We start from the raw sequence: 25,972 nt of genomic DNA on the forward strand, positions 1-25,972 counted from the left end.
GTGCAGTATGTCAGGACTCTGTGATGCTCAAAAAAGACACCAGAGGTCTTAGAGCATACACCAAACATTTTGCAACTGTATTCCACTTTCAGAGGATGTGTCCAAGATCAATTGATAATGGATGTTTGACTTTGGGAAGTTGGATATTAAGACCAGCAGGATTTTTAAAAATAATGTGTCAATGGTAATGGAATAACAAATGATTGATTTACATAATTCAGTCCCAATCCAGCTGTGGTAAACCATGACTAGCAGTACAAATCTATGCAGTTACTCTGGCTAATGAACTTAAACTACAGTACTCCTGCACAGGGTTCTACTCTTGTCCTGTTGAAAATAATGTGATGCTAGTTATGATTAATAAATATCTTTACTTTCAATGAGACTTAAGTAACAACTAACTTCAGATGTTTACACAAATTCAGTATAGCATTAGAATAAGACAAACACTGTGTAAATTTGTTTTAATCTTTTGCTAAATCTTGGTTTGTCAGTTCCTGCATTGCTATAATTAGGACTGGAAGAAACATTTATGCAAGGCAGAATACTGGATAATACCAGGGCTATTTTGGGGCAAGAACGCACAGGAACAGAGTTCTGGCTGGCTTCAGAGTTGGCCATGCCCACTACAGCCAAAACCTCTGCATGTGTGGCTACAGAGGAAAGGCCTGGAGACCGACCCCCACCTGGCAACTCCGAGGCGGGTGGGCCAGGGGGGCCCTGGAAGGATTGGGGAGGCATTTAAATGCCTCCCCGTGCCTTCCCCAACCTGTCCAAGGGCCGGCTTGCCCGGGCTTCCCGCAGCCACAGGGCGCCCGGGCAAGCCAAGGGAAGGCATGGGGTTGTGGCCTAATATGCTAATGAGCTGTGCTGTCAGGGGTGTGACCTGATATGCTAATGAGTTTCTGCTGTTGGGTGTGGCCTATTATGCTAATACGTTCCTGCTGGGCTTTTTCTACAAAAAACCCCCTGGATAATACAAAGTGGATCATCAGCTTCTGATAAACCTAGATATTTTACATTTTACCATGGCCTACCTAGGTTAAACCATTAGTTGAGCTTTGCTCCTCATCAGTTCCTTCATGACAGCATATAAACTTCATATACAATACCAACACTTTATCAAACTAGTGATAACATTTTATTGTATACTATATGGGGTATCGTATAAATCTTTGGGGACAGCTAAGTCTCTCACAGTGGTAATGTTATTCTGCTTAATACGGAGATGGTCTCATCTCCCACCATCTTCTGTAGCTCGTTGATGATCATCTACCACTGCATGGGCTAACGTCTTCTCAGCCCTTTTCAGCTGTATCCCAGCCCTCTCCCACTTTTTACCTGAAATTTCTTCCTTCAGCATAATTATTGCTTCTGTTTTCTTCCAGGGCAGTAGCATGCAAACAGGACGGTATTTTAAAAATGAACCAGAGAAAAAGGCATCATGCCAACTGTTTGGCTTTAATCATGACAAAGCTGTTGCACTGATTTCACTTGTTACAGTAGCTTCACTCTAAAAATATGGGTAGACATGTTTGCAGTGCACAATGAAATAACATCTGCAGTATTCATTTTTGTAGGGACTGTTTGGCTGCACAAAGAGACCCCTTTGAATCCCCACCTTTATTTTCATTATCAGTCTGGTTGATAAGACAGCAGTCCACATAATCAAACTGTTTTCACTGGTTCCTCAGGCCCTTACAGAACCAAATTCTGTGCTGTAGGTTTCAATATTGTCAAGGTGGGATTATGTGTGATTATTTGATTTGGTCACAAACAGTGCTCCCTCTAAGCTGTGGAGTCTTGTGAGCAAAAATTCTACTTTTTGAGCTACTGGCATTAAAGTTGTGAGCGAGCGATTTGGCTGCTGCATAAATTAGTCTGCTGTGGAGCCCTCCTTCCTGAGCTAAGACAAAAATGTGTGAGCCAGAAGCTAAAAAACTGTGAGCTATCTCACACTAACTCAGCTTAGAGGGAACACTGGTCACAAAAATCATTAGCAGACCCTATTCACTTCTGTCCCAGAACAGGAGGGAAGAAAAACTTTCTTCCATGGGCAAGACATCCCCTTGAAGTACTGTGTATGCAGTCCTGACAGGATTGGATATAGACTGGAGAAAGGTATGCTCAAAACCTTCTTGTTAGTAATACTTCCTTGCTATAAAAAGCACAGGAGGTTCAGGTTCCTGTATTCTCTCAAAGGATAACTGTAACAATTTGAGTTGTTAATATCAGTCCAAATCTTCCTTGGTATTCTTGTTAAAAATAAACACTCAGACAAGAATGCTGGGGAGGGGGTAGTCAAACTTCCTGGAGTGATATGCTTATTTTCTGCTGACAGATTTTTTCCCCCTGAGATTCCTCTAAATGCATGTTCATCGGATATTTTTATCTTCATAATTCTTTGTGAATCAGTCACTTCTTGGCAAAGCAACACCCATAATGCCCTCAGGTACCTTTTGTTTTTCAGTGTTTACCTGCACTCATTTTGAGCATGCTGTAGAGAAATTATCATTTCACAAGACCAAGATCCACACAAGACTGGCTAACATGAGGTTGTTCAAGGGTGCAGATTTCATGTCACATGAATTCATTCAAGACATAAAGAAAGCTGCCAAAAGCGTGAGTGGGTGACAGGCATTTGCTCATAATTATTTTGCATAAATCTTAAGCCGTTGCCCACAAATGGTGCAAATCTTTGGGATTTGGGGTCCAATGGGAGAAAATAATAGCATGTGTGAATCATGTGACCAGAAACACCTAACATGTAGGAAAGGCTTCAGCTCAGTTGCTTTCATCAGTAAAGTAGAAGCCAATTCCGGGGAAAGCGACACGGTCAGCTTTAAAAGTAGCCATCAGCCGTGTGTGTTTGCACGTTTGTAGGGGAAGGAAGAAACAGACCCTTCACTGCTGATTTGAAAAGCCAATTGTAACTCTCCAAGAATGCACTCATGAAACACTCTGCTTTTCTCTCTCTTACAGGCAAATAGATTGTATATCTAAATTTAAACATGTTTATGTCTATTAGCATGTTTGCCCTTCCTTGTTCCATAGCAACCTTGTGTCCTTGAATAAGTGGCTTCGTATTGTGTTTTATTATAGCAGTAATGCAGAATTCAATGACCTGGGAGTAGACACTCTCCTTTTCTTCTTTCAGCATGGTGCAGGAGTGTACTTATAGTGCCATGATTTGTAAAAGCAGCCCTATGCCTGGGAATCTTGGGCATCCCATTCTTCAGCAAGAACTTCGGGATTCATAAAAATGCATAGACAGAAGTTCCAGACGTGCAATATCTTTACGGGCCATTTCTTTAAGTTGCTGTTTGAAATCACAAGAATTTGGTTGTTTCTTTAAAACATTAATGTATACAAAAACAAACATGGTCACAGTCCACAGACATGCAAAAATAGAACCACAAGAACTGTACACAGTGCGCTCAATATTTCTTTAACGAAAAGCGTAAAGTTATAAATATGAAATGTACAAAAGTGATAATAACACATTCAAATGTGTAAGTTCAGAGACATAAAGATAGAAAATAACAACGATGGGACGGTGGTCTCCGGAATGCGACCCCGTTTCGACAAACGTATTCTTCTAACGAAGAGTCTATAAGTTGATGATGTATGAAAAATTGCACTTCAGTGGAAAAGCTGCCCAATTCACATGGAGTTCAATAGTTTTACCTATTTCATTGCATAAGTAATGGAGAAGAACATCTCTCAAACTGAATAAAGCTTATGTTTACATTCATATTTATAACTTTACGGTTTTCGTTAAAGAAATATTGAGCGCACTGTGTACAGTTCTTGTGGTTCTACTTTTTCATGTTTCTTTAAAACTACAATATGGTTTTCCAGTTGTGAAGCTGTGTGCTCTTGTGTGTGTATACATATAAAGTGGCATCAAGCCGCAGGTGACTTATGGTGACCCTGTAGGGCTTTCAAGGCAACAGACTAACAAGAGGTGGTCTGCCATTGCTTGACTCTGCACAGCAACCCTGGAATTCCTTGGTGGGCTCCCATCCAAATACTAATCAGGGCTGACCCTGCTTAGCTTCTGAGATCCAATGAGATCGGGCTAGCCTGGGCCATCTAGGTCAGGGTGTGTACACTTAACTCATTCTAACCATTTTTAACCATGTCTGTGCTTTTTGGTGTAGTGGCCAGGAGCACGGACTCTAATATGGCAGAACTGGGTTTGATTCCCCCACTCCTCCATAGGCAGCTGCTGGGTGACCTTGGGCAAGCCACAGTTCTCTCAGAGCTGTTCTCTCAAGAGCAGTTCTCAAAGAGCTTTCTCAGCTCCACCTACCTCACAGGGTATCTGTTGGGGGGAGAGGAAGGGAAAGGAGATTGTAAGCTGCTCTGAGACTCTGAGTGAATGGTGGGGCATAAATCCAATCTCCTCCTCCTGGTGGCTGCAACTAGGCAGTTCAGAACTCTCTTGCAACCTGTTCATTGTATTCGCTGTGTCCACCTGAAGGATGCTCTAAGAAATAGGTCTTTTTCTATCATCACTGGGAATATAAATCCATTTGTTGACAGTATCTTCCATGAACAATAGTCTCTGTTTACCAACAGGGGACCTTATGATCCCAGCCAGTGTGCCTAGAAAGAGAGTGCTTATCAGGTAGTCCATCTGTTTTTGCAAATCATGGCAGTAAAAGTATGCTTCCACACCATGCTGAAGGTACCATGTGAGTTGACATTCTGTGCATTGACTAATATCCAAAACTCTTCTACATTCCTGCCAATATACAATGGCATTTCATAGACAGTTCTCTCCCCTCCACTCAAGTAACCACTTATTATGGTTATGATCAACATCACACAGCTATAAAAAAGAATATGTTCTCAACTATTGCTGTAATTAAGACCCTTTCACAGTAGGGATACCCTACATTTGGCAAATTTGTGTCTGTTCTTTGGTCCCAAGGCAGAGGATGGTTTTGTTTTTTTGACACTTGCTCAGTCTAGTATATGACATAGTCTTCTAAAATAAAAGATGGGTATTTTGATGTTTGGATCTGTAATGTTCTTCTGTAAAGGTCAGTCCTTTAAAGTAATGGAGTGCTAACAACTGGAAACAGAGAGATAGCACACCATTAATTTTATTCAAAGCAGTCCTAAATGTGCCTAAGAAATATGAAGTTGTTTTGAGAGAATTATATACCAGGGCAATTATGCAAAGATTTGTTTGCTGAGAGCCTATCCAAATGATCTGCTTACAGCGCAACAAATGTGCAGTTGTTATTCATTTGTTGCATAAAATCCTGGGAACTTCCTTCAAAGAATTCTACTTTGAGGGATTTTTGCAATCCTGTGGCATTAGCATTTCCCTGTTTTGTCCTCTCCAGAGTTTCTGTTTTTACAAGAATGCAGTGGAGGGTACATCCTTTCCCATTTTTCTTAAACGGCTATCTCTTGTGCATTAGATACGGGCTGGGTATCATACCATTCCCTTTTAATAAAGGCTTTCTCATCTATGACACGATGGCTGAAGTTTGTTAGCCCAAGTGGATTCGTTCTAAATGGCATTCTATTGCAAACTCTTCTATTGGCTCGTGATGCAATGCTTATTAAACGTTATTTTGTCAGAAAATGCTGGAGAGCATGCTAGTACATGAGTTGATTTACATAAGGGCTTTGTCTTCCCATAATTTTTGGTTGTGTAATTTGTATCTTGTAGCTTTTCTAAGCTGTAACTATTTTCTAAAAACTGTAAAAATTGAAGGCATCTACAACCTGAATGTCAAATGTTCAATAAATTACTATTTGAATGGATAGCTCTGGTTATTTATAACGTTTGAGATCACAACTTGGGGGAGATAGTTTCTCATTTAATATGAGCAAAAATATAGAGCTACTGAATGTTTCTTTGCACCAAATAAAACAGAAAGGGGCTGGAGAGATGAGAGGGACGAAAGCTCTCAGAGGGTATTCTGTGCTAAAACTATAAATAGCCAGACTTTGTAAAGTGCCGCAGAATAACTGGATTAACATGGTAAAGGTAAAGGTAAAGGTTTCCCTTGCTCGAAAGCCAGTCGAATCCGACTCCAGGGTTGCGGTCCTCATCTCCGTTTCAAAGCCGAAGAGCCAGCGCTGCCCGAAGACGTTTCCGTGGTCATGTGGCCGGCGTGACTAAACACCAAGGCGCACAGAACGCTGTTAACTTCCCACCAAAACGGTACCTATTTATCTACTTGCAATTTCTTGCTTTCGAACTGCTAGGTTGGCAGGAGCTGGAACTAGAGATGGGAGCTCACTCCGTCATGCAGCACACTCGGGTCTCGCTGAACTACCGACCTTCCACAGCCTGCAGTTCAGCATCTTAACCACTTGAGCCACCGCAGAATAACTGGATTAACATGTTACAAAGGCCCTATATGACAGACACAGGGCTGCCACAAGATCAGACATGTCCTTAAGAGTTCTCTGCTGGAGACGCAGTTCCTAGGCACATGGTACCCCGATTCAGATTGGGGCTGTTGCCTCAGTTGTCATCGTCAAATGCTCAGATCTTAATTTTGGCATGGGGGTTAGTGTAGATCTGGTGGCCGTAGATATGGTCCCATGGCCAGACCACTTCTCCTTGAAGGCCCAGCTAGGCATTCCTAACCCTCCCTGTTTAGGTGGCGAGTGGATTTATGCTCGCCCGCAGAGCCGGATGGACCCAATTGGGTTTCAGAATGCTCTGCGGGATCTGATGCCCCCAGGCAACTCATTAGATGAGCTGGTGGATGACTGGCATGGTCAGCTTTCCAAGGCCATCAATGAAATCACTCCCTGGCACCCTATCTGTCCTTGTACCAAGTTAGCCCAGTGGTATACCCTGGAGCTATGGAGGATGCAGCAAGAACTGAGACAGCTAGAGCGAGGGTGTAGTGTATTCAAAGCTGCCTTGAATACATGATATGTTGTGAAACATCTAACTGAACTGTAATGTTAAGCTTCATCCTGCGCTAGGATCCAAATCCATCCAATAGTATTGCTAGCCCAGAAAGTAACAAGCCAATCACTTCAAGCAAGCTCCCTGAGCGGGAACGTCCGTGATTGGTCCTTATGTGAACAACCTCATTGGTTGGCATTTGTACAGTGGGTGTGGCTACATTAGCCAGGAATGTTTAAAAGCAGGACAGCTGCAATGTTGATCCGTGTTCGAGTTGTGTTCGAGTTGAAGAATAAAGTTGTGTTCTTGCTGAATCACTCTCCGACTTCTTTGTTAAGCGAGCGACTTAACAGAGGGTGGCAGGATACTTGTGACAAAGCTATGAGAACATCCTATAGATGGTTTATGAAATCTTATGAGGTGACAGTGAAGGCCACTAAAAGGACTTTTTATGCGGCCCCAATTGCGTCTCCTAGCTCTTGCCCAGCCCAATTATTTAGGACAATTCGATCTTTGATTACCTTGCCTCAAAGCAAGCAAAATGATAGGGAATTGGCTGTTGCCTGTGAGGCATTATAGTTTAATTATGCTTTAATTATGGTAAGTTTGTGAATCTATAATTAGGACTAAGTGTGTTTAATAAAACCACCTTCAGTTTCCAGCTTGACAGAATCCTAAGCATAGTTGGTAGAGTGGCACATTTAGGCGCCTGCACTAAACAGAGTTTAACAGAGTTTAATTACTCTGACATTGTGTGATGTCTGATCTGAGCCAAAGTGTACAGAGAAAACATATTTTATAATATATGCCTCACGTAAAACGTTTCACTGCTCCTGAGTTTAAAAATTTAGACTTTTTAAAAAGTTCCTAGAATAGAAATTGAGATTTTTGGAATATCACCAAATGCCATCAGCTCCTGCTGTGTCTGGCACTGTATGGCACAATCACATATTTCTGTAACTAGTGTGGCATAGAACATTTTAGCTTCAAATAACCACTCACCAGAATGACTGGGCTTGATCTGGAGATATCCATGCACACTAATATGGACCACGGTCCTATGGGAAAGCACATTCGCACCTTGATCCAGGGTGGATAACAACAGAAAAATGTTGCTACATGACCTTCCTTCGGTTAATGTCCCATCCATCCTGGTGCTCTTTTCTATATTTTAGCATCTCAACAAGTAAACAAGCCATCACACAGCAAATGATGGTGATCCAGGGGAAGAATCAGGAGGGCACATATGCATTCTGACTGTGTGCAAGGAACAGAATTGCTATATCCATCTTACTGTGTTTGTAAGATTCTCAGAGGGCTAAATTTGGCCCCTTTTGGAGAAAGAAAGCTGTACTAGATAGTCTGACACTGTGTAGGCAGTTCTTAAGTTCTTAAACAACTGTTTGACTGAAGAAGATGAAGATGAAGATGAAGAAGATGAAGATGAAGAAGATGAAGAAGATGAAGATGAAGAAGAAGAAGAAGAAGAAGAAGAAGAAGAAGAAGAAGAAGAAGAAGAAGAAGAAGAAGAAGAAGAAGAGATTGGATTTATACCCCGCCCTTCACTTGGAGTCTCAGAGCGGCTTACAAACTCCTTTCCCTTCCCCTCCCCACAACAGTCGCATCCACAACTCCCCACAGACAGTAGCATCTTGCATCAGCTTAGTCAGGAAAAGCTAATATCAGGAAAGATCTTTCCTTCCTACACACAGCTGGATGCAGCATACATTTGTGTGCCTGGAGTGGTTCCAGGCATGCAAAACCTCTACCATGCACTTGACCATGTGCAGTTGGGCATTCCCCCCCCCCATTTCCAGGTCGTCATCTGGGGGGGGGGGAGAGAATAGTAATACCAAAGTCAGCTTGAATCTTCAGGCTAAAGATTTTTAGCTGTTCCCTCACTCAGGGCAGTAAATACTTGGGCCTTCTGAGTGGCCACTCCTGTTCTGTGAAATAGTTTCCCTGAGGATGTGAGGAAGGACCCAACATTGCAAAGATTTCAGAAGCTCTGTAAAACATCTAGCTTTTTTAACATACTTTTTTGTAATCCTTGCATAGAGGTTAGTCAGCATGACGAGCAATGAGTAACAGCTGCTTTTTCTCTCTTTATTTGGTTCTAAGCTGCTTTGAGTCCCATTTATTAGGAATAAAAATGGATACAGATGTGTAAATAAATAAAAAAGGCAGTGCTCCTCACAGGCATTTTATGTAAAGAAACAAGATACAAGTAAACCCTGTGATCGCATCAGTGGAAATGCTGGTGCCTGCAGGTCTTCCCAGCTTTCCCTTCTCGCGAGCAGCCATTTGTGATTGTGACCCCAAGAAAGTTTATTCCTGGAACTGCAGGACCTGTGTGGAGTATCAGCCTCGTAGGCTGGAAAGCTGCAGTGGGGAGATGATAGCAAAATCACTCCCTTCTGCTTCTGGCGTGAGTGGAATTAGATCCATCCGATGGGATACAGATCATAATGCCCAATCAGGCTGCTAAAATCCCATTAAACTGATTTGGTGTGGAGAATTCCAGCTAAGGACTAAAACACGTTATGTAGGATGATGGGAAAGATAGGATATGAAATGATGATGATATGCTATAGTTTGTTGCTATATATTTCATTTCATGTCATTACTGAGCCGGTTTGATTGTGTTCCATAGAAAGGTATAAGAAGGTTTTCACCCATCTAATATTTAACTGAGGTTTGTATGTCATGACACCCAGGGCTCTTTTTGTAGAAAAAGCCCAGCAGGAACTCATTAGCATAATAGGCCACACCCAACAGCAGGAACTCATTAGCATATTAGGCCACACCCCTGACAGCACAGGTCATTACCACATTAGGCCGCACCTCCATGTTACCAGAAGTGTGGTTATCCAGCCACACCCACCTTTTGCTTCTTATTCTGTTTACCTTGTTTGTTGCCAAAACCCAGGGCTTTTTTGTAGCAGGAACTCCTTTGCATGTTAGGCCACACACCCCTAATATAGCCAATCCTAATGAGTTTCTGTTGGGTGTGGCCTATTATGCTAATGAGTTCGTGCTGGGCGTGGCCAACTTGGGAGCCAGCTGGAACTCCGTTCCTGTGTGTTCCTGCCCAAAAATAGCCCAATAAGGAGGTTCTCCAGACTGACTGGAGCAGACAAAGGGGCGTGCACGTGTACGCACATGCTATTATTTAGAATATTTAAATACTTACCTTTCTCCCAAGTTAGTATCTCAGGTCTCAAGGTGGGTAACAACGATGTAAAGCAAACTGATAAACATCAAGACAAAGATATAAATAATTTTTAAAAGTAGTCCAAAAATACCTTATGCCTCTCTACCTTCTACTTTATGAATGGAAGTCTATCCTAGCAATAAAATATAAAACCTATAAATTGTTCACATTTCATTCTCTTAAATATTACTTTTTCCTGCTGTTAGACAGAACTCTGTGTGTGCGTGTACCAACATACATGCTCATACACAGTTTATCTATCTTTATAGTTACATTTCAGCACTGTTTATCTATTATATTCCAAAGCAGTCACTACATATCTTCAGATTTTGGTTTGAAAGGCAAATAATTGATTTCTGGCAAAAAAAACAAACCCATATACAAAAGAAGGATATTGACCTCTTTGGCTTACATAGAATTATGATTTAATTATACAGTATGGAACAGTTGCCATCATACTTTCTAGTGCAACCCTAAGCAAATTTTCACCTATCCAAACCCATCAACTGCAATGCATTTAAAACATTACAACTACACTCAAGGTTACACTGTTCACCTCTTCCACATATCCAATGAGTAAAATGTAAGAGAATAACTGAGAGTGTTGAGTTAATGCTGATTGTATCTGCCAAGTTTCACAGTTTTTCTGTGTTTGCTGTTATTAAGCTGTTTTGGTTTGAAGCACTGCATTCCAGTGGCTTGATAGGGAAATGTTCACGGCAGAAAAGTACTATGGGTGATGTACTGTACCACTTGTATAGGTTCTGTAGAAATAAGCTTTCTAGACATTGTATGTGTAGCTTGCTGCCCGGCAAACTGCATTGACCTCACTGGCTTTAATCTCTTGGACTGTGTTCCCCTTTCTTTTGCCCCCTTTCTTTTGCTAGAGGGACGGAAGATAGGCAGATTTTCCGGGCGCGATCTCACCGCCACATCTGGGAAGTGTAGAGCTCCCGTGGCTCACTCGAGGCTTCCCGCCGAAGACGCGCAGTAAAAAACTAGTACCTTGGAGGTACTAGTTTCCGGAAACCGCGGGGCAAGGGCAGGCGTCTGATCGCGTTTCCGGTGGCATCCGGCGGCCGCCCATGCCCCATTGCGAAAAGGTTTTTTTCCCCTGAAGTCTCCAGGGATGCACACAAGCACCCAACGGGGCATGCACATACTTAAGGTTACAAAAAAAAAAACCACAACCCCGTTTGCCGTGCCGCGCCGCTTCTTTGCCGCGTCGTGTGATCGGCACCTCCCCCCTAACCACGGGACCTTGACGGGACCATGAGGGGACGCCTGATCGCCCAGTCGCGCGTTATTTCGCTGTGGGGCAAACAGCCACGCCTCCCCCCCCCCGCAATATCCGGCCAGTGTGACCGGGGCCCTGGTATAATTTCAGGATGGGAGGGTCCATTTCAATGAGCAAAAACACATACCACAAGAATAATTTACCACAGTACAGACACAGGTGTAGTCTACACATGCAGGACACTGAGGTGCAGGACGCGGAATCACCCCACCAGGAATGGGCTTTTTTACTCAGCACTGTTGGTGGGCTTTCTGCTAAAGTGCAAATTTAATGATGCATCACTTAACAAAATGCACACAGAGAGAACACAGTAGATGGTTGGCCACAGATGACTCATGTCACACTTCAACTGTGATGCCGTTTGTGCAAGGTCTAGTGCAAGTTGAGACATGGTGGTTCTTAAAAGGATGTTCAGTTCATGGAGATCTTGATTTGCACGTTTAGCAGCTCTGCCTATTTTTTGACTCTCTTCCATATATGAAGATTTATAGTCAGATAAAAAAAATCCTGGCACTTTAAGAAGTGTGACAACTTTCCCATCTTTGCCTTCAGGCTGGTTTACCTAATTTCTCATTTGGACATAAAAGTCTTTTTAACTCTTGTTAAAGTTGCACAATTGAGCAAGCAACTGCTGCCATAGTCAGTAATCAGTCTTTGTGGAGTTACAGTTTACATCAGATTACAGAAAAGAGGTTGCTGTGTTGATCTATTACTGCTAAAACTACAAACAGTTTTGTGGGATCTTAAGACTAACAAATTTATTGTGGCCAGAGAACTCACTTCATCAGATTTATGAAGGACAACCCTGACTAGAGAGAGCAGGGAGGACTGTGATTTTAGTTGTTTGGTTTTTATGAAGTGAAGCCAAAAAAGCAATTGTCATAGGTGTGCCACAGAACTATACAAAGTTCTAATCAAGCACACTTTGGACTAATAGCCACTGGTTATGAATAGCCAATGGCAAGATCAACAGTATAAAGAGAGGGGCAATTACTTTCCAGAGTTAGCAAAGTATTCTCATGATCCTTCAGGCAGTCATTGAGGGATGGGTGTGTTTGTTTCTGTGTGCATTCCCACGTACCCACAATGACACACACCACTTATGAAAATTGTCTCACCTTTCTCCAGGCTGCAGTTCCTGGACTTGTGTCATGCTTTCTGTATTTTTAAAAATAGGTTTTTACTTATACATTCCCCAAGGAGCTCAGGGCAGCGTACGTGATCCTTATACCCCATTTTGTCTGCACAGCAACTCGGTGATGTAGGTTTGGCTGAGAGAGTGATAGGTCCAAAGTGAGCTTCATGACAGAACAGGCGCAGCTGTGGGGCACTGACCTAGATGAGCTCCAGCAGAGATTTCACTAGGATCGATTTGCAAAAACAGCTACAAAAAAAAATCGTTCATCAATACAGAGCCAGATGCAAAGACACAACCACCCATGCCTGAGAGCTGGAATTGTACAAGCAGGGACCTACAACAAAATTGCTATGAATTATTTTTTTTAAGTCATCCAAGGATGGCTGCAAAGGTAAGAACAGTCCCACGTTTTCAGGCCATCCTCAAGGCTGTGAAAGCACACCTGCTGGTGCAGCCCCAACAAGTGCTCTCCCCAGGCTCTGATAATGGCTATCAAGGAGAACACCGTCTGTTTCAGGTGTCATTTTCGTTGCTATGGAAGCCTCAAGGCACATTGCTGTAGGCTTATGTGGCGTCCTCCTTATTCTGGAGGTCTGGTTTCACTTTAAAAGTGTTCTTTATCTTCTTTTACTGGATATATACGGCTGCCACCAGGAAATTTTAAGGATTTCCAAACCTTTATGCTTTTACTGTTGCTCTTTTTAATTTGGTAGACCGAGTTCAAGGCTTACAGGGATCTATGTGGTCCTGGGAAGTATTTCATTCAGAGCTGGTATAACTTCGGATGAAAGAGGTTTTATTGAAATAACTACTAAATAAGAGGGTTGTACAATGTAACTAGTAATGTATAAATGATGAACAATTGCTTTGGTATCACACAATCTTATCCCTCACTGACAGGGATCTTTCAGGTAACTTTGTAACACTTGTTTAACTCAAGGTCATATATGTTCACTGTTTCTCTCCAGTTTATCAGGACATACAGCCTTTCCTATAACTTGTCTTCAATTAAACTCTCATTTACTTTTTCCTATACACTCAGCTTTCCTTCTGTTTCTCACTGAACTACCTCAGCTGTCCACTTATAACTGCTTCAACACAGAACTGCTTGTCTCTCCTTTCACACACAGAACTAACTGAACCTATCAACTGTCAAACCTGTAACTGTAAAACCTGACTGACATACATACTCATCCACTCATTTTCACTTCCAAAACCCTTCCCCCTCTCTGTCAACCACCATTCATACCACACTTGCATCTCTCAACCACTCTAGTCTACTTACCACAGCCATGCAACCAAACTTTTAAAAAGACACGCCCACACAACAAGGAATCGTTACAGCTTACTTCCAGACAACAGGGTAGACAATGGTTGCAAGATCTGCAGTCTTACGAAGGGGTGACCACAGCTCCTAGCTTGCACCTGTTGTGCATTTTGGTGATAGGGCTGCCAACTCCCCCGGTAGGGCGGAAATCCCCCGCCCTGGAGGCCCCGTTCCCCGACACCGGGGAATTGGGGCCCGGGGGAACCCCGCCCCGGCGTGCGCGTCACCGGAAGTGACGTCGCGCGCTGGGGGCGGGGCCACGCCATTTGAGGGGAAAACTCTTTGTTTTCCCCTCAAATGGTGTGGCCCCGCCCCAGCGTGCGATGTCACTTCTGGTGACGCTCTGGCGGCGCGCGCGCGCATCCCCGACTGGCTCCCGGAGCGACTTGACGCTCCCCCGCTGGTAAGTATTTTTAATTTGGCAACCCTATTTGGTGAACTTTAGATATGTGGCTCTTTTCTCGCTTTGTATTTTAAAGAAAGTTTGTCTTCTAAAGTGTGTCTCCAGGCCACAAAAATCTCCTCAACAACCACATGCAGCTCGTGGGCCATTTCCGGCCCAAATGACTGTAAGCTATATAATATTGAACGGGGGGGGGGAAACATTATTATTTTTTTAATCCAATACTCAATTCAGTTAAAAGGAGCAAGAAAGAAAATAATTAGGGTGGTAGCTTTAGAAGGAAAAACAAGCAAGACCGGAACAGAAATAATCTTCCTCTAGGAAATGAATGTTTATGCATCTTCATCATAAAATACTCCAGGTGATAATACTATTCAGGCCACAGGCAAAACTAGGCTCCAAGCAGAGCTCATTAGGAGTCACATTTAGCTTTCAGATCCGTAATCAGGGTGCCTGATGAGGCAAATGAGAGTCTGCCTCCAAGCAAGTAATCAGCTCTTTTCTGCACTACGCTGGTGCATTTCGCTCGGTGTTGAGGCATCCGTTCTTCTTTGCTCCTGCGGGCTGGGCCTCATCAGCTGCAGCACCTGTGTGAATCCACTCACTTCGTTCTGAGATGAGGAACTGTGAGGCTTGCGTAAATGAATGTATTTCCTTAAGTGCCACTGCCGCCATTTCCTACGAATCTCCTGCTGCACCTAGGTGAAAAGTTTCAAAGTACAGTTTCAAAGACAGAGAGCACTCCTAAGAAGAGCCAAAAGATCTGCTCGTGGGGCAGCCAGCTTCTGGATGTGTGAGCTGTATGGGGCTGGTGATGGTCACCCAAGTATCTCCAGCCACAACATTGACAACGTGGCTCAGTTGGTCAGTAGGGCCACCTCAAAAGATGAATATGGCTAATGAGAACCAGGACAATGCAAGGCCACCAGGGAACACTAGGGAAGCCCAAGTTGAACAGCAGTGTACCAAAGGCAAGGCCGGGCACCTTGAAGACGATCACCATGGAAATGGGGCCTCTGCAAGGCATGGAAGCGTCAAGGGGACAGGAGACAGTGGCAGGGCCTGTAGAGCCGACCTAGAGCTTTACTTTACTTTACTTGACAATTCGATTTATATACCGCCCTTGACCCCTAAGGGGTCTCAGAGCGGTTTACAAGTATACTACTACGTAGTTTTTGTCCTAACCTAGGGCCACAATTCGAAGGGAGAGGGGCTGCCTACCGACACCCAAGCGGCGCGTTCTCTCTTTTTTGTTGATTTTCCGGGTGGGCTTCGGATGCTGTTCCCGGCACCTCAGGCTGGCTGGCGGCTTCCTCCGGTAGGCTTCTGGTGGACTCCTCCGACACGCGACCGCTTCCGACTGCAGCTTCCGGCTTCCGTCCCTCAGGCTCCGCCGCGCTGTGTCGTCTCGCCGTCGTGCCGCCACAGCTCCGCCTCCATCCAGTTCTGCCGCTGCCAGATCCTTGGGTCGCCAGCTGTTCTGCCGCCATTACCGCTGCTACCGCCACCGCCGCCAGCACTCCCGGCACACACCACCAGGAGGAGGGTGCCCCCTGCCACCTAGGGCAGGTACCCATTTGTCTACTTGCGAATGCTTTCGAGCCGCTGGGTGGGCGGGAGCTGGGACTAGGGCCAGGAGCTCACCCCGGCCGCGGTGGGTCTCGAACAGCCATAGTGGCTGTTCACTAGTGTTGTTACTGCAGGCGTTGTACTGCCTGCGCCACCGCTCCTTTTTAAGCTATTTAAGCCCTTCCAGCCAGGGGCCAAGAAGGACAATGTCAGGCTGACTCCTCTCCCAGGGCATGATGAGCTAAGCTAAGGGAGGAGCAGGACACAGGTGAAGGCAGAACCTCCTCCCCTCCCGATCTGAGGCTCCTCAGCAGGATCAGTGTGCTAGGAAGCACCTGGAGGTACTCTAATCCCTCTACACCCCCACATGGACCATAAAACAGAGCAACAACATATTTTATTTCTCCCCTACAACCAGAGCCACACAAACAATTGTGTGCATGGTGAGTTATACCCCCATTTCTGGGTACTGACTGGCAGCATGGAAGGCAGGGCTGGTCCGTCCATAGAGACGAGTTAGGTGGTTGCCTAGAGCGCCACCATCACGGGATTGCTGGCTGCCGCCTGGGGGTCAAACATGGAGCTGAGCTGCGCCTCCGCCTGGCATGCCCATGTGCAGCAGTGCCAGGAGGTGAACATGCCCCAGTGTAGAAACGTTCCAGGGATGGAGCATGGGCTGCAGGGAGGTGCTCAGCTCGGCAGCCAGTGGGCCCTCACCTGAGCAGGGCATCTTCAGGTGGTGGCGGCGGGCAAGGCACTTCCAGTTGGTGCAGCAGAGGCTTCGGTGCAGTCTGGCAATGGAGGAGCCTCAGCAGTAGCTGTCACCATGGGCTCAGAGCTGCCTCAAGGGAGGCATTAAAGTTGTGAGCGGGCAATTTGGCTACTGCATAACTTAATTTGCTCAGGAGCCAGGGCACATAAATCCTTCTTGAGCTGAGACAAAAATCTGTGAGCTGGAGGCTAAAAAACTGTGAGCTAGCTCACACTAACTCAGCTTAGAGGGGACACTGGTGGCAACACTACTGAAGACCCTTGAAGTATGTCAAGGACTCTAGTCCTCCATTTTTTATGTAGTGTGCCACCAGTCCCAATGGGCCTCAGCCAAGAACTCATTTTGGTTCCGTCTGATTCATAAGATTTGGTATGCCCTTCCTCTGGACTAAGGGGGGGGGGGCTCTTCCCTCATTTCAAAGGACCATATCTTCCCTCACTGTATCTTTCCAAATATAGCTTTCCGCATTATAAGGACCATACGCGAATCAGCCCCTATGGCTTAGCCATGGTGTAAGAAAAAACCTAGCATGGTTGACGTGACAAGCGATTGATAAAATGGGGGGGGGATACCTTCAGTTATAGTAAATTTGTGTTTGAGGGATGCTTACCTCGCCATTAAGAAAGCAGTAAATCACAGCCACAACAAAACCCTGAAACAAAGTAGAGCCATATTACCAGATGTGTGGGTGTGTAAAGTGCCATCATGTCACGGAGCAACTTATGGCGACCCCAGGCTCACCTTTGTCTTCCTCTGCAGAGTCTTCCCTGGAGGTCTCCCTTCCAAGGACCGACCCTGCCTAGCTTCCAAGATCTGACGAGATTGGGCTACACCATGCTGCCTGCCCTCCCCGTATTACCAGATATACAACTGAAAATGGCTAATTGGACTCCTAAATAAACAAAACATAGACTTTCTACACATGCAGGTGGTTGTTGGTTGGTTGTATGCCAGTTCCTTCCAAAGACCAAGTGACTTATACTTGATGGGTGTTGCCACATGGATTATTTGCCCCAAATTTCATGCTCTAGGAAATGGGGTTTTTTTCCTGCTTCCACAAAGCATCGTGCATTCATTCATCTCCTGGGGTCTCCACAGGTTTTCTCTTACCTTTCCCAAATCTGCTTTGCCCTGAAGTTTTGAGAAACATCACAACTGAGCCTGGTTGGCTGCAGTGTGAGCGAAAATGTTTACGTTTTCACAGTCCTACCCACACTGCGGCCATTTCCCCCACAACAGCCACTTCCACTCCCTGTCACTGAGGCTTTTTTCTTTCCCTTTCAATCAGCAATTGAACACCATTATATTGATATACTGTTATACCAATGTGCATATCAAGTTCCCTTTCACTGTGAAGATATAAGGGGAAAGGCATATCTCTGCAAGGAAAGGAGCTAGATACCTTTTAAGAGTAATGTTTTAAAACTTAAAAAAAAATTAAAAATTAAATTGAGAGGGTCTTGTACATATATTGATATAAAATACATCAATACACCACTATTCAATCACAATTAAAAAAAAAAAAACGCCAGGGAAAACTGCTGCGTGGAAGCCATGTCATCGCTGCATTGTATTAGCACACAAGGCTGTCTGCCATGTGGAAAACAATGGTGACATGATATAGTCTGGTCTTTGTCCTTGCTCTCTAAAAGATATAGAATCCACTACACACAGCATACTTCATTGCCCCCTCTATAGGGATATCCGATCTCATTTTATTACTCCATTGCTAGAGGGTAAGAGCTGGCACTCTGATGACTCAGTTGTTCACTTTCTTCTGCTTAATTCTAACTGCGAAATAATGGAGGCTGTTGCAAAAAATTTTATATTATCCAATCAGAAGACGAGGCTTGAATAGCCAAGTGTAAGTGACTGATGCATCTTAGTATTTTCCCGTATTTCCATGATGTTTTGTGCTTTCATGCCAATAAAGGTTTTGTGTGTGTGTGATATAGTCTGGTGAATACTAATTCTGATAAAGGATGCAGTGTTTCCTATCCCACAGAGTCTTCTTGCAACATGGTAACTCTTCAAGAAAAGTAACATGAAATAAGACGAAACAGGTCCTAGGTAGGCTGCTAGTCATGTTAACGTGCATTGAGAAAAATGGAATTTCTAGGCTGTTACGTAATCAGAATTCCTATGAGAAGATTTACATGCCTCGGCCAATGTGTATTTCTGAATTTTTCTTCATCTTTCTATTCTTTTACAGCAGGGGTGCACAACTCAAGTTACATGGGCCAAAGTTTTATTCAAAGTATAAGCTTTTGTATGCATGCACACTTCTTCAGATACAGTGAAACGATGTCCTTCCCGGCAACTAAACCCCCCCCCCCATATGTAACGGTTATATCTGAAGAAGTGTGCTTGCACACGAAAGCTTATGCCTTGAATAAAACTTTGTTGGTCTCAAAGGTGCCACTGGAGTCAAACTTTGTTCGTATGGTAGGCTTGCCAAGTCCCCCCGGGGGGGCGGGGAAATCCCCACCCCAGAGGCCCGTTCCCCACTGCCGGTGGATCGGGCCCCGGGGGAACCCCACCCCGACGTGCATGTCACCCGGAAGTGATGCGACCACGCCGGGCACGCTGGGGGCGGGGCCACGGAAAACTCTATGGTTTTCCCTTGGATGGTCGTGGCCCCACCCCCAGTGTGCCCGGCGTGGTCGCGTCACTTCCGAGTGACGAGGATGCGGCCCGCACGCTCCGGCCGCCAGCCGGGAGTCCCCCGCTGCGGCGAAGATCGCACTTGGCAACCCTATCGTATGGTTACATGTAGTGGATATCCATGCCAGAAGAAAAGTCCTCACATTTCAAGGATTTGCAGTTTCCTTCACTGACTCTATGCCAACTGAGAAAGAAGAGTTCTGAAGGAGTTGCAAAGTTCTTAATAAGAGAATTACCTGGAAAGATCCTAGGACTAGTTCAAACAGAATCTGAATCTCCAAGACGCTACTGTTGGCATCATCCGGGAAAAAAGCACAGATGATATAATGGACTCCAAAGAGAGGGATGAGGACAAGTGTTGATTTTGCTAGTCTCCTAGGAGGAAGAACAGGAAAGGGATGTTGACAGAGGGTGAGTGTCATGTTAACCTCAATATACCTTGAGACCTTATGTCAGGTTGTGGCAACAGCAGCACAAGCAGAGGACATTTCTTCAACAGTTTAAAGGGCAGCATATACAGGGCAAACAGAGAATATCTGCCTCTACAAACCAGTCCTCCTTGTCACATACTTTGGTGGTGCAACTAGAAGTTATAAGAAAGTTGGCCCTAAAGTCTACCCTTGTTCTTTCGTTTTCCCCAAAGAGCTTTACATAGGATTCCTGCATTGCCAACATGCTGTCTGCAGTGTTTTGAGCATGGAAGAGAGAGCAATCTTAAGCCGTTCTACTCATAAAGCAAGGCTTCACTGGTCTTTATCTGACAATAATTCTAAGATCACATGTCAAGTTGCTAAATTTGGTGCATTAATATTCAAGTTACGGGAACTGTAGCTTAAAAGCTCTTAAATTCAATTTTTTTTGTTATTGTATTTTATGTCTGATTAATAAACAAACAAACAAACAAACAAACAAGCAGTTCTACTCAGAATCCTACCCGGGTCTATTTGATGGGGCTTACACCCTGATAGGTGTTGTTAGGAACATCCAGTTAATTCCAGTACCAGGAGCCTTGCACCCAGTTCTGTACTCTGCTGCACAGAAGACCATTATGATGGCCAGGTAGTTTTTCAGCTCCCCACCCATCCAAACCATCATATTTTCCAGCAGCAGTAACCAAGTTGATTTTAGTTATGACAGGGTTGCGAGCAGTCAATAAGGCAAGTTTAACTAATAAAAGTGCTGGATTACATGCTTCTGTTGTCAGGCTTGGGCCTTACTTGCCATAGAATGCTGTCCAGCCGAACACCTGGTCTGTTGTGTTAGGGGCTGTTTTCTTAGACATGCTTCTTTTGCTCTTTTATCTCCCATGCCAAATATTTATTATTATGGTGTACACATAAGTAAAGCATACATAAGGTTAAAAGAAATAGTCCAAATAGTCCAAATAGTCCAAAGCTTATAACATTCAGAGCTGCTAGCTCTACATGTCCAATTGATGGGTAAAACTTTTGACCAATAGACCATACGCATTTCAGCCCCTTCGGGCCTTCCTCAGTGGGGCCAAAACGCATATGGTCTATTGGTCAAAATTATTAAAAATATTTTTTTCTATGCATTAGAATACAATGGTATTCCAAGGAGGTAAAAATAATCAAAACAAGATTACCACCCCTGCTTCTTTGGAAGAAATAAACTTTCTTCCTGTGTATATAGTTCACACTTCTGCAACAGTACCAAACTGCTCCAGTGGACATGGTTGTTGTTGTTTTTTTCTTTAAAAGCCTCAGAATTAAAGATAGCAATAAATAATGCCAAGGAACACATTTTCTTTACCACAGTTCCAGGGGAAATGTGTATGTGCTTGCTGCTATCAGTGCATGCGTGACAACAAAACAAGCTACAGGTAAACTCTTGGGGAAAGGTGAACTTTTCCCCAAGTATTTTTCCAGAAAATTTATTATTTCTGAGGCCATTCCAAACTGAGCAGAAGAGAGTTTGTTCATCTGTGACACATAACTGCAGGCTTTTGTACTTTTAAAGAAGTTAACTTACCTGTATTGATTTGCATCATTACCCCTTCCGTCTGGCCATCTAAGCTTTCCCATCAAAATTCTTAAAGTATTGATAAAGAGAATGAAATTTATCTGCAAAAATAACAAGTTGACATTATATTTTAAAGATGTGTTGTGACCTTATCCACATTTCAGCCTACAGTACAGAAAATTGGGAAACTGACTTACAACAATAGATACCAGCACAGGGCCTCGAATGATCCACCAGACGTTTGTCGGATTAGTGTCCCAACATCTGTGAAGATAGAAAAATTAGTTATGATGTTTCAATCAGCCAAGCGTAACAGAATTTATAGTACCTGTCGACATGACTTCATGTTGCAGGAAATTTTATAATCCTTTCAGGGCTCTTTTTGTAGAAAAAGCCCAGCAGGAACTCATTAGCATAATAGGCCACACCCAACAGCAGAAACTCATTATCATTATACCCCTGCCAGCACAGCTCATTAGCACATTAGGCTACACCCCTATGTTACCAGAAGTGTGGTCATCCAGCCACACCCACCTTTTGCTTCTTATTCTGTTTACCTTGTTTGTTGTCAAAACCCAGGGCTTTTTTTTGTAGCAGGAACTCCTTTGCATGTTAGGCCACACACCCCCTAATGTAGCCAATCCTAATGAGTTCCTGCTATTGGGCGTGGCCTATTATGCTAATGAGTTCCTGCTGGGCGTGGTTAACTTGGGAGCCAGCCAGAACTCCGTTCCTGCGCGTTCCTGCCCAAAAATAGCCCTGAATCCTTTTATTATAAATAAAAATACTGTATAGAATAAAAATACTGTAGAGCAAAATCCCTCCCCCAGATACAGCTTGGCATCCATCATGGTTATGAAAATTATTTGGAAGTTGCACCATTAGAGGAAACTCAATTGTCCATTACAAGCAGGGAGAGCACACTGATAAGAGAAAGGTTATGATTCCAGGAGAGCTCAAGACATTTTCAAGTTCCTAGTAAGGTAAGGAGTCCTAAGTATGGTCCATTCACACTTCTGTTTTCTACATGTTCTGTTCTGCATGATCACCGACTCCCATATGTTTTCTTCCCCCACCCTAAGATCCTCCCTGGAGTCTCTGTTCTCAGTGGCTTCGCCAACCGGTGTGTCCCAGGGAATTATAGACATTCCTTTCCAGGGGTCATTTCGTAGAAAAAGAGGTGCAGGAGCTCATTAGCATAACTCATTAGCATAACTCGTTTGCATATGCCACACCCCCTGACATCACCGGAAGTTTGTCAGAAGGCAACACCCACCACTCAGGCTCCACTGGACTGTTTTGGATTGCTAGCTATGGGGGGGGGGACGCATAGATCTGCCCTCACAGAGGAGGGAGAGCTTGTACCTGAAGGCGGGCCGGGGGGGGGGGCTCTGCAACTTACCTGGCTGCTTCTTGCTCCTCGTGGCCCAGCTGAGGGCTGCTGGGAGCAAGGGGCGGGGCTTGTTGCATGTGCCCGCCCCCTGGGCTCCTTACTGCCGGAGCTCCGCTCCTGTGCACTCCTGCAGGAAATGACCCCTGTTCCTTTCTATGTAGGGTGCCCCCACTTGGCTCACCCTAGGTTTTAACTTGCAAGTCAGGGCAGTTCTCTCTGCCAAAGAGGTTTTGGAATGTCATGGTTGTTTTCAACCCTCCATTGTGCTGCAACTGTGAGTTATGTCTGGCTTTTACAGACTTATAACCAACCATTTGTTTCCAATTATGAGGGCACTTCTCTCATTGGAGGAGGGGGATAATTCGGTTGATTGCCCATTCACACTGCAGACCTCATTTGCCCCCTGCTGCTCCTGAGCAATCATGGATCCCCCCAGGAAAAAAATCTGGTGGGTGCTGCAGTGTGAGGGAGAAACAGGAAGAGAGGTCACATTCCTCACAGATTTTTTTAGGCTATGATCTATTGTTTTAGCAGCTTTGTTGCTATAGTTTTTTTAATGTGGTCTTAATTTGCATTTTGTTTTTTACACAATTTTTTTTCCCTGTTAGCCATCTTGGAGATCTGTAATGAAAAGACCGGACAGAAATATTTTGAAAAACATGATTTATGTATGTCTAAGCGGTGGCTCAGAGGTTAAGATGCTGAGCTGCAGACCGGAAGGTCTGTAGTTCGGCAGTTCAAGACCCTAGTGTCACGTGATGGAGTGAGCTCCCGTCTCTGGCCCCAGTTCCTGCCATCCTAGCAGTTCAAAAGCAAGAAATTGCAAGTAGATAAATAGGTACTGCTTCGGTGGAAAAGTAACAGTGATCCGTGTACCTCGGCGTTTAGTCATACCGCAGGGCTCTTTTGGGGCAGGAACGCACAGGAACGGAGTTCTGGCTGGCTCCCAAGTTGGCCACGCCCAGCAGGAACTCATTAGCATAATAGGCCACACCCAACAGCAGAAACTCATTAGGATTAGCTACATTAGGGGTGTGTGGCCTAACATGCAAAGGAGTTCCTGCTACAAAAAAAGGCCCTGGGATTTGACAACAAACAAGGTAAACAGAATAACAAGCAAAAGGTGGGTGTGGTTGGATAACCACACTTCTGGTAGCATGTGGGTGCGGCCTAATGTGCTAATGAGCTGTGCTGTCAAGGGTGTGGCCCAATATGCTAATGAGTCCCTGCTGTTGGGTGTGGCCTATTATGCTAATGAGTTCCTGCTGGGCTTTTTCAACAAAAAGAGCCCTGCCACATGACCACGGAGAAGTCTTTGGACAGCGCTGACTCTTCGGCTTGGAAACAGAGATGAGCATTGCCCCCTAGAGTCGGATTCGACTAGCTGTTGAGCCAGGGAAACCTTTACCTTTAAAGGCATGTGCACATTCATCTTTTTGATGATCACTGCAATATTGTCATAATTTGCAAGTGTGAAAAAGTCACCACAGATGAACCATCACTGACAGAGCTGCATCAGCCACTTCAGTTCACCCATTCATCTGTGAATCACCTAGGGATGTGTCATTAGCTAACATAGTGTTAGACTTGGGAAATCTGGGTCAAAATCCTTGCTTAACCACCAGCTACTGTTTCTCAAGCTCTACCTCATAGAATTGCTATAAAGATATAAAAACATGTCATTTATATCTCCACTTCCCAAGAATGGTAGTGTTTTCTCCTGTGGCCTCATCAACTCTCTCAGCTCTTTACTATAAAATAGATACTTAGCTAGCCTAAGGTATGGTTACTTCTGTCACTTTATTCTCATATAGTTCTTAAGCTCAAATGTATAGCTTTCCCCTTTCACCCTTTGACCTGAGGCTCTTAATGCACTTTTTAAAATATACAATGTTATTCTTGCTTGATGAGATTTTTTTGCAAAAAGCTCTAACTGGTGAATGGGAAAATATCATAATACAAAGGTTTATGCAACAATACATTTGTGAATTGTTAAGATGCAACAACAGAATAATGTGACTACCCCTCTGGAAAGCATAACAAATGCAGTCATACATCTGCAAATGCAATTTGAATTCAGACAGTTCATGGTCTGGGAGGGCTTTTATAGAGGTTTTGTTTCTGTGGTGTTCAAATGAGTATCACTTTTGTAAAGTTACTTCCAGACTTAAAACTCACATGGTTAGTGATAGAACTGTGGCCTGAAACCAGATGTATTGACATGAGGCTGGATCCTGCCAGCTTTTCTGCTAGTGCAAGACAGAGGAGGAATGATTTTACCCAAATCTGTTCCTCACGACAGTCCTAGTCCACATTTCTTTTTGTATACCTTCCTCCTATGATCCCTGGCATAAACTTTGCCATGGTCAAAAGGGGTCCTTCCTACCTTTTTCACCAGTGGTAAAAGCTCATAGTATCCAACCCATGCTGTTGATCCTTGGAAACTGCATTTTGGTGAGGATCCTGAGTACCGGGAATCCATAGCTCCTTCAGAACAGTTCTTAGGATTCTCTGACTAGGAGTTATGAATTTAACAGATTTGAAACTGAAAAGGGGGAACAAAAGCATTTATGTGTTCATATCCCTCATCTAATTTCATACTCCTCCTTTTTTCTCAAAAATTTCTACAGATTGCAAAATAAGAAGATTACAGATGATTGAAAGCAGCTGTAAAAAGCTTTCTTGTAGACACACAGATGAGGCAATACTAGTTTATGAAACATAAAATGTGGGAGAAAGTTAATACAATTGTGGCTTACCCAATATTTTCATGGAATTCTCTGACTAGGGCCCAAGCCATAATGAACAGGGTCGGGGTGCCTGTAGTGGTGAGTTAATTTTTTTTTATTAGTCCTTACTCATGCAAAAGAAGTCACAAGCAAACTGAATATTTTGACTGAAAACAAAAGTTATCCTTACCCCATCCCAAAACCACAAACCACCAGAAGTACTTTCTTTCTGAGAAGAAAGAAATCACTAGCAAAGTATGAAGGTATAGCCCTTCCACGAGAAGCCAGCTGTAGTTAGACATAATGCAGAAGTGGAAGAAGACCATGGCAATCTTACATCTTACCTGAAGAAACAAAAAGAGAATATGACTGATGACTTATCTCTCTGTCTGCCTCTTACACAGACTTCATCACGAGCACAAATCTTAATTTTCTTACAAGATTGTCAATAGATCCAAAATGAAATGCAGTCTTGTAAGTCATGAACAGTACCCACATTTGCAAATTTATTACAGATTCTCCCAGGTTCATATTTACTTCCTTGTATAATCAATGTACCTTGATTCATTCTCTAGAATGGGTTCATGACAT

At 43.9% G+C, this 25,972-nt stretch overlaps 1 protein-coding gene across 1 annotated transcript in view; it reads right to left on the reverse strand.

Annotated features, from left to right (window-relative positions):
* Positions 1–14,476: 14,476 nt before the first annotated feature.
* Positions 14,477–25,972, reverse strand: part of SCTR (secretin receptor) — a 31,408-nt gene continuing 19,912 nt past the window's right edge. The window contains exons 6-12 of the mRNA XM_015409501.1: positions 25,572–25,725; positions 25,412–25,472; positions 21,457–21,523; positions 21,269–21,360; positions 19,513–19,651; positions 17,223–17,264; positions 14,477–14,969 (exon numbers count right to left, since the gene is read on the reverse strand). Of these exons, the coding sequence (XP_015264987.1) occupies positions 14,763–14,969; positions 17,223–17,264; positions 19,513–19,651; positions 21,269–21,360; positions 21,457–21,523; positions 25,412–25,472; positions 25,572–25,725 (762 nt within the window). The 3' untranslated portion in view covers positions 14,477–14,762. The remainder of the gene's footprint in view (positions 14,970–17,222; positions 17,265–19,512; positions 19,652–21,268; positions 21,361–21,456; positions 21,524–25,411; positions 25,473–25,571; positions 25,726–25,972) is intronic.

Source organism: Gekko japonicus, unplaced genomic scaffold (genome assembly GCF_001447785.1).
Source record: "Gekko japonicus isolate JY-2015 unplaced genomic scaffold, Gekko_japonicus_V1.1 scaffold986, whole genome shotgun sequence".
Taxonomy (NCBI): domain Eukaryota; kingdom Metazoa; phylum Chordata; class Lepidosauria; order Squamata; family Gekkonidae; genus Gekko; species Gekko japonicus.